Source organism: Anas platyrhynchos, chromosome 1, assembly GCF_047663525.1.
Source record: "Anas platyrhynchos isolate ZD024472 breed Pekin duck chromosome 1, IASCAAS_PekinDuck_T2T, whole genome shotgun sequence".
Taxonomy (NCBI): Eukaryota; Metazoa; Chordata; class Aves; order Anseriformes; family Anatidae; genus Anas; species Anas platyrhynchos.
Genome location: NC_092587.1, coordinates 141,292,554 through 141,309,515, shown reverse-complemented (window position 1 = coordinate 141,309,515; position 16,962 = coordinate 141,292,554). Strand labels below are relative to the sequence as shown.

The 16,962-nt window shown below is 37.5% G+C and overlaps 1 protein-coding gene across 5 annotated transcripts in view; it reads right to left on the bottom strand.

Annotated features, from left to right (window-relative positions):
- IL18RAP (interleukin 18 receptor accessory protein) overlaps nt 1-16,962 on the bottom strand; it is a 46,603-nt gene that overhangs the window by 11,736 nt on the left and 17,905 nt on the right. For all 5 annotated transcript variants that reach the window (XM_072031276.1, XM_072031285.1, XM_072031283.1 and 2 more), the window contains 5 exons: nt 15,925-16,086; nt 14,517-14,675; nt 1,805-1,936; nt 357-624; nt 58-232 (listed from right to left, as the gene is read on the bottom strand). In XM_072031276.1, the coding sequence (XP_071887377.1) occupies nt 58-232; nt 357-624; nt 1,805-1,936; nt 14,517-14,675; nt 15,925-16,086 (896 nt within the window). The remainder of the gene's footprint in view (nt 1-57; nt 233-356; nt 625-1,804; nt 1,937-14,516; nt 14,676-15,924; nt 16,087-16,962) is intronic.

The window sequence follows — 16,962 nt, the reverse complement described above, 5'->3', positions numbered from 1 at the left end:
GGTCTATCCCTGTACATCCACCGAGCTTTTTCAAATGCTTAAGAGAGTGACTCTTACCTTGTACCATTTTACATCTGGCTTTCTTATATGGCTGTAGCATTTTGTCCCAGGACAAGATATGGAATTCCCATTGCCAGCAAGAAGATACAGCGTATTTGTGTCGTAACCCGAACATTTTGCCTCCTTTTTTGTTTGAACCTCCAGAACAATTTTGAGACATGGGATTTTTTCCCTGAGTGATGCATTAAAAAAATATATAATCTTTTAATACACAAAACAAACAAACAAGAAAACTGCAACCAAACAAAATATATTAATTCTTACACAGAAATATGAGCCTTTTTCCCATTACATACCGTATCATACAGATGTAGATTCCAGAAGCATTGTCCCTTACTGGTTTAAACCAAAGTGCATCCCCTTGCAGAGCAGGGTTAGTGCTTTCCCTGATAGCTTCCAGATGCTCTTTGTCTTTCTGACGCCAGAACCATTTCACCTCATGTTGTTTTACAGGTGAATTTTTATAAATGTTGGTGGCATCTTCAGCTGGTAAAGCGCATCGTAAAACAAACTCCTCATCACTAATAGTGCGATACCATAATTGAGGCTTTGCATGGAAACACCCTGAAAAGCAGGAAAATAAAATACAAGTACCACATGAAAAAACACACAGCATTCATGTTTTAAAAAAAAAAAAAAAAAAAAAGAGAGAGAGAGAGGAATACTGAAATACTGAAAAAAATAGTTTTGCTTTTCTTCATGCTAAATATTTTTATGTGACCTTATGCTCAGCTAATGACCAATTTCAATTTTCTTAAACACAGAATTGGTCAAAGATTTCAAACATTTAATCAAAGGCTGTCAAATGTTTATTATGCCTTTTTCAAACATCTAATATGAAAATAGTGTAAGATTTATAGCAAACCAAAGATTTTCACAAAGATTTTCACACTGGGTTCTAACCTGTTAAACCTCAACATTGTAGGAAAGCCAAAGCTCTCCTCATTTCCCTCATATTAATGGAGGAGAGATGGACGCAAACCTGAAAAACCAGAGCCTGCCTGCCTCACTCCCTAATGAGGATGAGATTGACAAACATTTCATTATCCTATCATTGCTTTCAAATTTTTCTCCTTGTAAATTAGTTACCTTCTCTAAAGCTAAATGATATTTTGGATTCCAAAAGCTGTGGTCATACATCCTAACCCCCAATTCTCAATTCTCTAAAGGCTCACCGACCTTGCTGCATAACCCCTCCTGCTAGTCAGGATGTGGTAACCCTTGAAAGCAGGATGAAGGCACGATTTCACTTCAGCAGAAGGGAGCACATGAATTCTTCAGTTCCTCACCTGCCCGTCTGAGAGTTTCATTGTACTTTTGGTTTCTCTCTGCAATTTGATCAAGCTTTTCCAGACAGATTGTGTGGGTAGGAGACTTTGAAATATCGGTCTCACTCTGCATTTCTCTTTCACCTCCCACTTGCTTGGAACAGCTGCTGGAGACTTCAAGGAGTCATGAAAGCAATTCGTTTGCTCCATTCGGTTATAAGAAATTCTCCTTTATATTTGCCCTTTCCTTTTCATTGAGGAACTGAATTTTGCACTCCATGTAGGGTCAACTGATCTGTACTACCAACACTTAAACAGGCTTCAGAAAGGCTAAAAAGCAGATATTTGCCTGAAACAGCATTAACAGGTGCAGGAAAAACTCATAAAGGCATGGCAAAATGTACACCCACTTTTCTAAGTTGTCAGCAAGCACCACAAACACCAAAAACAAACACCCCACCAAAGCAAACTCTTACCTGGCAAATTAATCTCTCTAACTTCTGCTCCAGTGACAAACAATGCTAGAATCCAACAAAAAGTGAGCATTATTTTCTTTATCAATTTTGGTTGACATTCGGAGACATTTTCTTTAAGAATCATCTTACTTTCTGTAAAAGAGGAAAACAGACATTTATTGCAAATAATAAACCAAAAAGATAAGTAGGTAAATATGTATCTCATGTAGCTCTACAAACATTAGCAGACAATATTTCCAAAATATTGTGTGTTTTAAAAATGGGGTTTGCAGCACTCTTCCTGCTCAAGCTATTACATGCAATTTTAGGATAGATGGTATTCAAGAATACACAAAAAACTCTTTAAATACACCTTGCTTACTGTTGCTTACAGCTGTATTTCTGGGTTATACCTACAGAAATGCAGAATTGCCTAAATGGAGTGGAAATGCATTTTTTTCAGCAGCTGTTGTTGTTACAAGAGGAGCCTAAAGTGGGTCATAACATACCAGATAATGAGATCAGCCTTTAGTTAGTCAGTGAGAAAGGTGTAAGCGGTACCAAGACCCATGGAGTTCTGTCGCAACTTAAGGCCAACAGCCCCAGAGTGTGTAAAGTGGTTTCCTCTGAGATCAAACCAAATCAGAAGGCATGCTTATAGCTGCAAATGGCAAATGGCATGGTGCAGGCTGTCCAGCATTTATCTTCAATAACCTTAAATTAGGTATTTATTAAGAACATATCCAGTGTCTGTGACTGACATGTCTGGACCGCCTGACTCAGGATCTCAGTGAGTAAAGGCTATATCCTTTATTGATGTTCACATTGTGCAAATGAGACCTCAAGTACTTTTTCTTTGTTTATTGGTCTATAAAGTGACTCTGCATTTGCACTGCTGCCAGAGAGGCCCTGAGTCAGCCCAAGGGCAAAAAGGAAAAGGTCAGGCAAGGGCCAGTCCCTACTCTGTTGGCACCTCATGCAAATCAGACATGACTCAGGCAGGCAGCAAGAGATCATCCAGTGCACACTGAGCGGGCAACCTAGGAGAGGAAAACTCCCACTCTACAGTTTTTTCAGGCAGTTATTCTTTGTAGAGAGGAGCACTTTAGTCACTGTTCTGTTCAGCATGTCTCTATTCCCTACAAGTGAATGGAACAATCTATTTTTACACTCAGAGTTCATATTAGGTGTCTTGCCCCATACTGGTATTTTCTTACACATTGACTGCTGCCAACTGTCATCACCCCATACACATTTTATAATCATCCTGAAACTTCAAGCCAATATGTAAGTCTGAATAAAGAGAGAGAGTTTCACTGGGTGAAAAACCGTCTAAACTTTAGAAAGACTGTCCTATCCACTGCAAAAGGATTAATGGATCCTGACTCTTTTGAATCTGGATTTAAGACAGTCACAAAGATCTCTCTCAAAGTACCCATTAGTGCTGCATCTGGACACATTCACACTGCATAAAACAAAAGATAATGCTTTCAGTTATGTCACCCCCCAGCCCGCATGGCAAAGGCATACTGGTGCCAGCAGCAAGCAGAACCCAAAGGCCTTGTGTGCGATTCAAGCTGGATTCCCTTGAGCAAGTGAGCTGATGCAGCGTGTCAGTGTCACCAAACAGGGAAAGTCTCATCTGCTGTTCTGTCCTCCCACTTCCATCTCCCTTGACCCCAAACAAATGGTCCAGCCCCTGTCCAGTGGCAGTTTGGGTCCTCTTTGGTGACTCAGTTCAACTTTCTGAGCCACTAGAAACTATTTGAGGAGTTTCTGACCTGATACAAGATAAGCTGTGGGACTGTTGACTCTGTTGACTCTGTTGACTTTTGACCGTGACTACCCATTTTTCTGTGTTCAGGGACTAGCAGCCTATAAGTATTAAAATTATATTAAGTGGCCATTCACAAAACATTTAACAATGCCACTGACATATAATGTCTCCAGTTTACTGCCATGCTAACAACCTGTTCTTGAAGTTCAAAGGGTCATCAGGAAGGGGAAGAAGTGGGAAAGAGAGGGATTACTAATTAATTTAATAATTTTGGTTAACAATCTGTATAATTCTCTGTTGTATTTTGCTAGCCATGGGAAGACACACCACTGCCAAATTTTGGGGCTAATTTACAACACTCCAGTTAGAGAGCTGCAGAGCCTTCACATTTTTATAGTGCTTGCAAAATCATTACAAGATGTGAAATTCAAAAGTGTGGTCTTGCAAAAGTGTTTGACGAGAAGAAGGAAATTCACAGCTGAAGCAAAAAACAATTACCAAAGGAAGGGGTTATGTGAAATACTTAATGACCATCCATGTGTATTTGCACTGCAGGTGGACTCAAGGTGATTCAGTGACTCAAAATATTCAGTGACTTGCTTTTATCTTGGTCAGTATCTGCCAAAAAAAAAAGAAAGCAGCCTTTCCCTGGGCAACTTATTAAAAGGAGTCTCTCTGCCTTCTGCCATATCCGCGCCCCTATTATCATATCCTTAGTCCAGCAATTTAGTATGTTATTTCACTGAAACGTAACTTATATGCAAATGAGTCTAATGTGATCTTAACATGGTAAAACAATGTAAGAGAACAAGAACTGTCTTATTTTGCCTATGTTTAAACTCCTTCAGGACTCTCACAAGGAAATGATAAATCTCCATTTGACAGTATTTGGTATACATTTACATAAAATATAAGGAAAAGAAATAAAAATCCTGAGAGCGGCACAAAATTGCACAGTATCTCTGAAATATACTAAAAATCATCAAACAATTATCTTATGTCTAATATTCTGACGAAAGTTACTTCAGACTCGGAGCTACCAATTTCTATGAGTTGTTTTGGATTTACATCCAAAAAAAAAAAAAAAAAAAGGCAAAGATAATCTAATTCTAAGAGCAAGATTACAAATAGTCACACAGGAGAAGAAAAATAGGTTCACCACGCCTATGAAACCAAAAATATTCTGATGAAACTACTTATTAAGGAGCCACTGCTTTGCCAAAGTAATTAAAACCAATTTACTTTAAAATGCATATTCAAAGACAATAAAAACAACTCATTTGTCAATCAGGTAGGGGGAGGATTTAAATTTGAAGCTAAAAGCTAATTAAAAAAAGAAATTATCTGAAAATCTTACCTGCTCATCCTACACTACACGATACAAATTGTGGTTAGCTTTAGCTGAACACTGTTGAGTTGTTTCCTTTACAGGAATTTCCTCCACCTCAGTGTCATCATCCCTTCCTTTTTCAGTTTAGGTACACTAGGTTCAAAGTTTCCGGGTAATTTTCTTGTAAAAAGATCAGGGGGAAAAAAAAAAAAAAGTTTGCCTCTAGTAAGAGGTCTAAGCATTCTGAGTTTTAAAATCTTTTACTTGCTTTGTGTCAAAAATGCATTGGGCTTTTAAGTTTGCTTCATTTAAAAGCAGAAAGGGTAAAAGATTTTTTTATTTTTTTTTCTTTTACAAATGCTGCTACTGCATGGTTCATAAAAGTGTGTAATGTCAATAATCTGCAAGCTAGCCAATGCACAATACACAACACAGACCAATATTCACTATAACAGCAAGTTCTCCCTGCCTGTAGTCTCTTTCCACATGCACTGGAAGCAGGCATTATATGAGGGCTATTACTTTCTTTCTGTGCCCTCACAGTTTAGCTTTGTTGGCTACCTTAGTGGGGCTTTTGTAGGAGATAAAATGAATTGTCACAGCTGCCTGTGACTTCCCCATTGGACTGCCAAGGCAGGCAAACCTTTCAGCATATACAGTCCCAGAGAGTCCAGTCCCTCTTCCAGGCTTCCTGTATGGACATGAAGCCCTTAAATGACAGGTTGCACAGTGACTCTAACTACAAAAAGACGTCTGACAGCACTTTCTTATTAATGCATTACAATTCTCCCCATTTCAATAGAGGTCATGTGGATACGCAGGCCCCTCAGATTGCACCAGACATTTCAAGACCAGTAGGACTTGTTTCTGCTTCCCTGGTGTCCTGGTTTCAGTTAGCACAGAATTAATTTTCTTCCTAGTAGCTGGTGGAATGCTGTGTTTTGGCTTAGGATGAGAAGAGTGCTGATAACACCCCGATGCTTTAATTGTTGCAGAGCAGTGCTTATACTAAGCCAAGGACATCTCAGCCTTTTGCTCTGTCCTGCCAACGGGCAGGCTGGGGGTGCAGTAAGAGCTGGGAGGGGACAGACCCAGGACAGGTGACCCAAACTAGCCAAAGGGGTATTCCATACCATCTGACGTCATGCTAAACAATATATAGGGGTGGCTAGCCAGGGGAGGGGGCCGGACTGCTCGGGGTTAGGCTGGGCATCGGTCAGCGAGTGGTGAGCAATTGCATTGTGCATCACTTGTTTGTACATATTATTATTATTTTCCTATTATCACCATTGTATTATTATTATTATTATTGTTATTATTTTTTTTTGTTATTATTATTTTCCTGTCTTATTAAACTGTCTCTATCTCAACTCACGGGCTTCACTTTCCATTTCTCTCCCCCGTCCCAGAGAGGGAGGGGGGAGGGTGAGCGAACGGCTGCATGGTGTTTAGCTGCCGGCCGGGTTAAACCACGACACCTGGTGAGATCACTCTCTTTACTGCGGACTGAGGCAATTACTCTACTTCATTCAGGATCCATAGGAAGAAGCTAGGAAAGGCTTTTTGCTGCATAGCAAGTGAACTCAGCATTGACTATGTTCATGTACATATTCCTTTAGGCAATGTCCAGTATTAATATTTGACTATTATGTTATTAATAATATTAATTATTATTGTTATTAATATATTGGCATATATTAATATTAACATATGGCTATGTTGGGTTCTGAGCATTTGAAGATACAGGATATGTATTCTCAGATTCAACCATGTGTTTATCCCTTTGCCCCTTCCCAAATGCAGCCCACTGATGAATATGCTTGCTGACTGTCTCCTCAAATACCTTCAGTATTTTGTCCCAATACAAAGTATATCTTTGGTTTATAAGTTAAAGAACACTCCAATGTATCTTTGTAAGTTTCAGTATAAAGAGTTAAGCCTTTTGAAGGTGTCTTTTCTGACTGTGGAAAAATAATAATAAGTTTACTTATCTTTTTCCTTCAAGCAATTATGGACTGAAACATAAACAAAGTCAAGACTTCAGACTGTTGGTAAGAGAAGATGGATTTTTCCCAAAGACACACCTTACAAAGATAAACACACTTCATTCTTTTCAAGTGCTCGTTGCAGTACTCTCTAGGTAATAGGTTTATTAAATAAATTCTAAAACAATTAATAGGTCAGTCCAATTACTAGAGCAGAATACAACAGAAACACCAGTCACATACAGTTTTGAAAGTCATGCTGACAGAACCACACCAGATGAATATCTTGTCAAGTAGAATCAAATATTTGACTGAGCCTCTGCCCCAATTAACCCATCCTGTTTTGTAAAAGTAATATATATGCTAAAAAAGCTGTCTCACACAATGTTCTCCCCAGGCTCCTATTTTTCCCTTGCACATTTACAAAAGAGAAGGTAAAAGACTGATCCAGAAGACCCTCTCTGCTTCCTTTCCCCTCACTCACTCAGTTGTTCACTCATTCAGCATACTTTATGCTACAGCTACAGGATATTGCAGGCTCCATTCTCAGGAATGTCTTCCCAGCCCTGTGGAAATTCAAGTTGGAGGTCCATGTCCTACCTTGTCCATCTCACTTTTGCTTAAGCATTTTGTCAACCAAGAAGCAGAAGGGGAAATGTACCATCTCAGTATATAGTCTTGTACTAGTGGGAGGAATTAAGTCTCTAGTTTTCTGGTACTATTCTGGCTTAACACATTCACACATACATCCTCCCCTCCCCAGCTATGGTTAACACTGAGTAGGTAAGAAAATTTCCACTCCAATTATTTTCTACACTGAGTCGGTGGTGTTGATTCTGCTATCACAGGAGGTGTTAAACAATATCTAAACACAAACTTCTGTATGGTTTGTACTAGTTTATACAGTCAGTGGAATGGCATGTTGTCAAGTGTGGCTTATGGAACAGTGAGGTAATTCACCTATTACTCCCCTGGGAAATAAGAGAAGGTCTTGTTACTTAGCACAAATCTGCTGCACTACAGTACAGTCTATCTTGAGTATTAGAGTGTAATAATACCAGTGTCACATGGAGGTACTAATGACTGAATAGAACACTTGCCAACAGAAAAAAGAACAAAGAAATTGCTCATAATCAGACCTTCAAAACCTTTTCACTCTTACAATCTTTATCATTGTTAATTTGGAAAGATTGCCTAGTACTTCAAGTTCAATAGCAATCCCTTCTTGACTTTCTTGGTAGTCTAGTCCACTTACTGGAAGCCAAGAAATATAAACCCAAGACAGATGACCACCACCATATTATTTTTCTAAACTCACTGTCACTTTTAAATTTGCACAGTAGTTTTTTGTTGTTGTTTAAATAAAAGTCAGATTCATACTGTTTTACAAACAGTTTTGGATTCTCTTACGGAACAGCATTCCTTCACCATAGTCAAAAAAACTCAACCAGCTACAATTTTCTTGCAATACATATAGTCAACAGTTTTGTAACCACATATTGAAATAAGGTCTCCAGCAAATGACTGAAACTGATTTAACTATGGAAGTTGTCAAAACAATTAGAACAATAAACTGTGAATTTATTTGATTGTCTTCCATAAACACTTTAAGCCATCAAAGCACTGAACTTTATTACTTTTGTGTTCGATAGGTAATAATAAATATATTACACTGGACTGTTGTGTATCTCACTGATATACATGCTATATCCCAGTAATAGAGGCCAGACAGAAGATAAAATAATGCAATCTAAGAGACAAAACCCTGTAATGAGATAATTATATATTTAGTGAAACTCAAAAATGAGACTATTGTGGTCTATCTGCAGCTGCTGTCACTGAAGTTCAGGAATTTGCATTATTGAACCACATGAATCTGTCACAAGTTGATCAAAACTGGAACAGATTCTAGTCTTTTTTCAATTTTGTATCTTATGTAACTTGTGGCTGTTGCAGAAAGCTTAGAAAATACCATTTCACTCAGGCACCATGTTTAATTATAGCTACTAAACCAGAAAAGTATTTCCCAAAAATGCAATCACATTTTCTGTTTCAAAACACTGAATGAATACGTTTTAACTATGTCACAAACATAACACTAGAAAGGCAATGTTTCAAAAATTGTAATAAATTAACATAAGATTTAATGAGTTAAAAGTTGCCTCTTCCATGCAAGCTCATTTCTAAGTAATTTATAAGATTTTTTTTATTTTGTTTTTTTTTTTTTTACTTTCACCAAGAAAGCATGATTGAGAAATATGACTTTAATATATAAGCACAGTTTTAGAGTACTCTTCCTGGCTACACTCATGTCTGCCAATCTTTACTTTCTTGGCTTTTTTTATGGCCTTTAATGAATCCAGGAATCAATCTATCAACTTCTGGATATGACACGTAAAATTCTGGACTTTCCTGCACAAATCAATTGCGTCTTTCCTCTAGGCCCTGACATGTCCAGCATATAGTAACCTTGCCCTGCACATGTAATAGACACGTGCCCACAGTGTGTTACCATGTAGGACACCTCATTTTTGAGCTGACTGAAAAATTTCTGTTTAGTTTCTAGCTTGGTAAACGTGCTATTGACAAATTACTTCTGCACTCATCTTCAGTATATCTGCAACATAACCAGCAAATCTTCTACCAGCACTCTTGCAGTTCCCTATATACTCCAGCCCTTGTGCAAACCTCCTGCTTTCTTTACAATCTTTCTTTACAATCTTTCTTTACAGGTGGAAGAGATAGGATTTATGACATATTCTACCTCTCACCACATGTATGTAAAGAATGCAGATGACAATAGAGGAACAGAAGTGTTTGTAGAGGAAAAAAAAAAAAAAAAAAAAAAAAAAAAAAAAAAAAAAAACAACTTACAGATATAAAACTAGATGTAGTGTCCATTTGGAGGGACCTCCCTTCTCTGCAGACTTGAGTCCCTCCAGACTTGGTGCAGACACTGATGGTAGCCACACAGGGTAGGGCTCATGGACAACTTAACATTTATAAATCTATATTTCTAGGCCCTTAACAAAGTACTACACCACAATACTGGTACTATATTATGATAGCCTCAACTTTTCCCTACATATATGTTAAAACTATCAATGGACAAGAAAACCTCCTTGACACGCCCCCCCCCCCCCCCCCTTCTTTTTTTCTTGCCTGAATTGTGTTCGATACACAATAGTCAAACGTGAATGGTAGTCAAACAAAAAATACAGACAGATTATATTCTCATAGTCAGTACCATGTTGTAGTATGCACAAGAAAGACAAGAATCTTCAAGACTGCTGTCTTACACTAGCTCTCCCATTACTGATCCCAACTGCATCCTGCTTTAGGAAATTAATTATTCCAAAAACTTGGTTGGATTAGGTTTGGTTTATTTTTATTATTTTTTTTTTTTACAGTACAAAAGAGATATTTTTTGCTCATGGAGAGCAGGTCTAATCATATTTTTGATTCTTGCATTATTTTTCTTACTAGAGGTACAATTTTTGACACTTACTGCTGTCTAACTGCAGCAAAAATAGAAGCCACTGTTGTGTGGAGGGGGAAATAAAGTTTTATTAAGAGCAAAAAATGTAACAGAAATACTACAGAAATCACTGGAATGACCCGTTACTTCAAACCAACTATCACGTGAAGTCACTTGTAAATTGACATATACAAGATTAGGCAAATCAGCACAACTACATTCTATAAGTCACATTAGCAGCTTCTTTTCTCTAGAGACTGGCAAACAGAAAGCAAGCATTTCCAAGCCCTGGTTAAAGTCACTAATTCTGGATATAAGAGCACTAAGAACAACATCTGGCATTAACGTAGACTTAATTTCCTTTGTCTCCTTTTACCAAGGCAAGGGCAGTGAGGATTAGCTATATCACCTCTCCAAGCTGAGGTGGGGAGTTCACATAAAATCCAATCTTGCTTTATAATAGCTGATTCTCATAGAGGGCAAGCTCAGTCCAAAGCTTTAAATAAACTCTGTGCACTCTTCATATTCACATTTGACAATTTAAGTTGTTAGGCAATGTGTTGATGACAACGTATGAAAAACAATGTGGCTGAGGAGCAAATATAACATATTTGTTAAATACCAGAAAGGTTACCACCATTTCTTTTAGTTTTATGGACAAGGAATGGAAATGCATGGTACAACCAATGGCATTTCTGAAGTAGGGGCAATCATTAGTCCTGCTGAAAAATGTTAAAAAGGAAACATGTTAAATGTTAAAACAGGAAACACTGGTGGAAAAGAACTGAACTTTGAGAAAGATTTAGAAATATAAAAGCACATTTATCTACAGAGTAGAAACCCTCTTTGGTAAAAGCTTAAGCCGGAGGAAGGCTTTTGCCTAAGTACCACAGTTTGACAGTTCTTTAGTTGCATGACAGAAATAGGGAGACCTCGTGAAGCTGCTATGAAAGACACAAAAAATGTCTGTCTTTTTCCTCTATTCCTTCTCATTCATGTGATTAGGGGATATTTGAAAAAAAAAAAAAAAAAGGTATTTCATTCTCATAAATCCCGAGACAGTTGTAACATCCATCACTACAACTGTATTCTCAAGAGCACCAAGAAGATAACAGAGCTGCATGAATTAAGTGTCAGTATCAAAGATATATCTCCTCAGAATTAGCATTAGTTGAATAAAAGACAGTTATGAGAGTGGGACGAGCCTTGATGGTCTCCTAGTAAAGTGACTGACGTTCTTCCAAAATAATTTTCCAATACTTGTTCTGTATTGGCATTAGGAGGAACTAGAGTTCCATTGTTTCCAGAAACTTATATGTCTGATTGTAATCTTCTGCCAGGCAGCTAATAGTAACAGAGTATGATCATGATTTTGAATGACGTTGCTAGGTTTGTTATTGAAAATAATGCTAGGTATTAATGTTCTAAAGGGTTAGGAACAGATGTGTGTATACTGAAGATCTCATTTTTGCATAAATCCTCTGCAGCTATCAGCTGAAGATACCTCCGGATATGACGGAGATATTGGTGTCCATGGACAAAGTATTATTAGCTCTATCCCATTCCTCTCTTCTCTCTGCCAAAATGACAATTTACAGTATTCTCAGTTAAATTAGAGGATGAAAGCAGACTTTACCATTCCTCCAAATAACTGCCACTTAGCTTGTCTACACCACACGCTACTCAGAGTGAATGCAGTTAGCCTGAGTAAATGTCTGATTCCTTTTATCCTTCCTTGTCTTCATTTTCACTTGACTTTTCTGCTCAATGTTGCCTAAACCCTATATGCAAAGCTCCCTAGGGCAGGAGCCATTTGGGTCAGCTCCCAAGCAGGGTTCTTAGGAAATATCAAAACACAGAACTGAAACCATCTAAATCATAATACTTTGTAAATACTGATAAATTCATTGAGGGGTCTCAAGAAGTATGCAAGTATAACTAACATCATTCTACAAGAAGGAAAAAGTGAAACCAAAAGGTTACGTGTTGTTCTGTTGTTCTTGGTGCCAGGTGTTGAGTTATGCAGAATCAAATTTCAGCTCCTTGTGTAGACTACTGAGGAAAATGTCTCTGGAACATCATTTAGCACTGGAATTAACATCATCTTAGCCACTGTGACGTTTCTTATACTCTTCTTATATCTCAGACTTGGCCTCTTATGAACACTATCTCCCAAAAATAAGCACAGTTTGTGTTTTCTATTTGGATTTAGCAAAACTACCAATTTTCAGCAGCATCTTCCATCTCCATAATTGCTATATGACTGCATTACAGTCACAACCCCCAATCCATGGTTGAGTCCTGTCTGAGCCTAGACCTAGATTGTTACAGTGCCCTTTGGTGTTTGACTTGGTAGGTTTCGCTGGCATCAGGTACCGAAGATTCTTCCAAAACCTGGAATTTATGGGAAGAGATTGATCCTTTTTCCACTTCACAACCCTCTTTGATGGTAAAAGAGACAGGGATTCTGGCAAGAAATTGTAGTCACTTATAGGCATATATTCAATTAATATGATCTTAGTTTTCCTTTCAACTAGAGCTTTATGTAGTCCACTCTCAAGTTCATATATGGCTGTGTCAGAAATGTAGTTTTGGCTCAGTACAATGATTAATCTTCGACTTTTATCAATGAATGAATGGATATCATCAACAACAGCTGCAAATTAAAGATAAATGTGTTATTAAACTAAATTGAAAGGACAGTCATTGAATTGATTTCCTTTAACAATTGCGCATGTACCAAAAATGTTCCCCTTATAAAGTGACAGCAAGGAAACATCCTGCCCTTAAGATATTAATATGCATTACAGATCATGAGTCTGAAAATGAATTCTCACAGGACCAAAGCTTGTTCTCTGGGACAGATAAAAACCTACAGTCTCCAGCTACCTGAGACAGCTGTCTGTCAGTAGTCACATGAACTGAAGGTGACAGCAAAATTTATTCTTCTTCCAGCCAGATGTCTCTTTGTTCTTTCATAATGGATACCGTTAGAGAGATTCCACACAAAGTCACCAGCAGCCACCTGAATATTCAGTAAATCTCAATGTACTCCTTCCTTTTTTTCACTGAATCCCCAAATCTATTGCCAGTAATCCAAGGCTGAGAAGACCATCATGTGATGACAGAATGAGTTCCAACTCTGTCCCACAACCATGGGACAATGAGATCTACAGAGACAACAGGTCTAGAAAACGTGCCTTGTAGGGACAGAGAAAGCAAACTGCAGTAACACAATACAGAGAAAACAGAGAGGAGAAGAAGACTGGAAAGGGTATTGCAATATACCAATGGCTCCTGTAAATAGAGGGAAACAATCTGTTTTCCATATTCACAGTGGATCAAACCAGAGAAAAGGAAATAAGCTAGAACTCCTGCAAGGAAGAATCAGACTGAACACTTAGAAAAGCCTTTTTTAATACTCAAAAGGGATTGGGAAAGTTGTGGTATCTCTCTCAGGTTAGAAGAATGTGTCAGGAAAGAACACATGAAGAGAAGATCCTGCCGTAGGAAGGAGGGTGACTAAGCTTATTGTTCTGTTTTTAACAAGAAAATCCAATTCTCCAAATAGGCCTTCAAACTAAATGGAATCCCCTAGTATTTTTTTTTATTATTATTTTTAAGCACCTGTAAAAGGCCATTAGTAATATAGGGAAACAAAATGCCATGTTCTCATGTATATTTTCTTACCCCTATGGCTCCCAGTGCATTCACAACATGCTATCAACTGCCAGACTGAAGATACAGACAAACATGCAAGTTATCTGAGGATCTGAGTAACAGAACCATCAACTGCTCAGTGCAGTAAGCATGAGTTCACACACAGATGCCTGCCCTCAGCAAAAGCAGAGCAAGAGTGCTATTGCCATAAAGCACATTACATTCTCTGTGTTCTCACCTTAACTTTCTCCATGATTGCTTTTTCACCTTATCTTGATTGTGTAATTAAAGGTATGTGTACATGTATATATGAATTCATAAAAATATATAAAAAGTATAAAATGTGTTTATGCTGCCTTAGCATGCAAACACAGCCTAGATAAAAGGAATATGTACCATTGCAATGCATAGAACTTCTGTCAGATTTCCTTCTCATTGCAGACTTTTACATGTTCATGAAAAGGATATGTCTATTTAATGACAAGAATGTGCGATACACTTACCTCCTCCAGGAGAGACATCTCTTTCAAATATACATAACTTGTACCCAAAATTTTCTTCTAGTATCATCGGTAATATCTTCAAAGCAAATTCTCTCTCTTCTTCACTAGTAGAAGCACAGTCTTTCAGATAAGACACAAAAGCATCATATTCTTTTCCATCTGGAAAGAAATCACCAATTTTTGTCTTGTTGGCAACTGTTAGAAATACAGTATCTGATCCACCATTCTGGGTTACAAAATTATTGTCTCAGTATCAAAGCACCAGAAATGTCTTCCTTATAACAGACTAGTATGCTCAACATGTCTGCAACTTGATAAGAAAGTTATACAAGTCCTATTGCCCATTTTCACGATGATTTTATCTTTCATCTAATGCTACCAAGTAGTTCTGTAGAACTGGTACTAAAAAAATAAGCTAGTTTATTATTTTAATCACTTAGAGTTATAAGAATATACTGTGTCTGGTCATATATTGGCCAGTAAATTATAAACATAAAATCCAAGTAAGACCAATTTAAAAACCAGGCTTACCACATTAAACAATCTTTAATTGAAACTTGCAATAAAACTGTCTGGATTGATGCAATAGCACACATGGTTTTGAATCATAAACTATGCTTCTTCCCTAGCATGAATGGAAAAATAAATAACCCTGGCAGGCATAAATGACATTCACCCATTACTGAGAAAACTCCAACCACTGCAGCTCATTCAAGGTATATTCAAGCAGATTTATAGACTGAGGAGGTCTAAGAAAATTAGGTACATATAGACAGCAAACTGCAATTCTCAGGAACACAGTCACAGAGTGAAAATCATACCCAGAGTTAGGTAATTGTCAGGCTTGCTCCTTAAGTCAAGGTCCCAGCAAAGTTGCTTGGTAAAACACTGGCAGTGTACTCTCTTTAAGTGCATTTAGTGACAAACCTATAAACACTGCAATGACCTCTACAGACAAGGAAGCATTTTAACCTCAAGCAGAAAAGCATCAGTGATGTGAAAACAAATTTGAAAACAGAAACTAAAAACAGTCTGTCAGTTCCAGGGTGTTTATCCTCCCTGCAGATAGATTACCTATATACTTCCACATCTTTGCCAACAATTCTTCAGCTTCTGTGATGAAGAGCATTGCACAATAAAGCATGCTGGATCAGCAGCCAAATGTGTCCTTTCCACTGTCTGTTCCAGAGGCAACTTCCTGACTGTGTTCATCTGCTTTATTACCCCAAGGTGGATAACACACTAACTTGACAATCAAGTTCTCTTTCACATATTCCTCGCTGTTTCAACTTACAAAACTCCTGGACTTATTTTGCCCCTTCCTCTATGATGATTGTTTTTTAGAGCTTACCAGAAGCTATTTTTTAATCAACACTCTCTTTCAATGTCAGCATTAGATAAGTCATACCTCCAGCAGTGTCATCTCTTCTGCATATGTTCCTGTAAAGTAGAACTATGTCTACTCTGAACATCACACAGACAACTATCATGGCTATTAAAACACATGGAAGTAGTACAGCAAGAATCATTCCGGTTGTAAATAGGTGCACTGGCAGATCTCGGGCATTTTCTGTAAAAGAGAATCCCAGGAAATTAAGGCCTTAAGAAAGAGTATTATAGGACAAGATTAATTTAGTAAATTCTCATGGCATCTTAAAATTACCCAAACTAAAACGTTTGTGTGAATTTTCTCCTGCCAGTATCTCAAGTACACATGCATCCCATTCATCCTGAGATGGAGAAAAACTACAGAACACAGATTACTCTAAAAAGTGGAGATCTTGCATGTCTGCACACATTCTGCACATACATAAATGAGATGTATGTGGAATCAGTACTGAGACTACAAGTCCTCAAAGATGTACGGCATCCTAGACCGGAAGAATATACTGGGTCAACCACTTTTATGATGAGTTATCTTCAGGATCTCTATCATTTTGTGTTATTCTTTACCCTTCTCTCAGCCCATTCATAACAGCCCTTAATGACACATTTAATCTCTTTGCCCAAGATCTTCTTTTGCTTCTGTCTCTATTCTCTTTCAGGCTTTTTAAAATATTTATTTTACTTTTTATTTTATTTTATTTTATTTTATTTTATTTTATTTTATTTTATTTTATTTTATTTTATTTTATTTTAAATTGGTTTGTTCTATTATCCTCCCCTTTTCAATTCCAAATACAGGTTTTTAAGTATTAAATCTTTGTGAAGTCCTTTGTGAAGACATCATGTCATGCTCATGGTAGTCTGTATTTCATTTGTTTTATTATATACTACATCTTTTAAGATCGACTAGTCTATTTTCACACTTATAGAATTAAATATTTCTTCTCAATAAACTTTGAAAAGGTCTAAGAGAGATGGAAAACAAGCAGAGTATGCCCATTTGCCATGAATCTCCAAGCTGTATGGACTACAGATGTGAAGTTTTAGTTCAAAGTAGAGT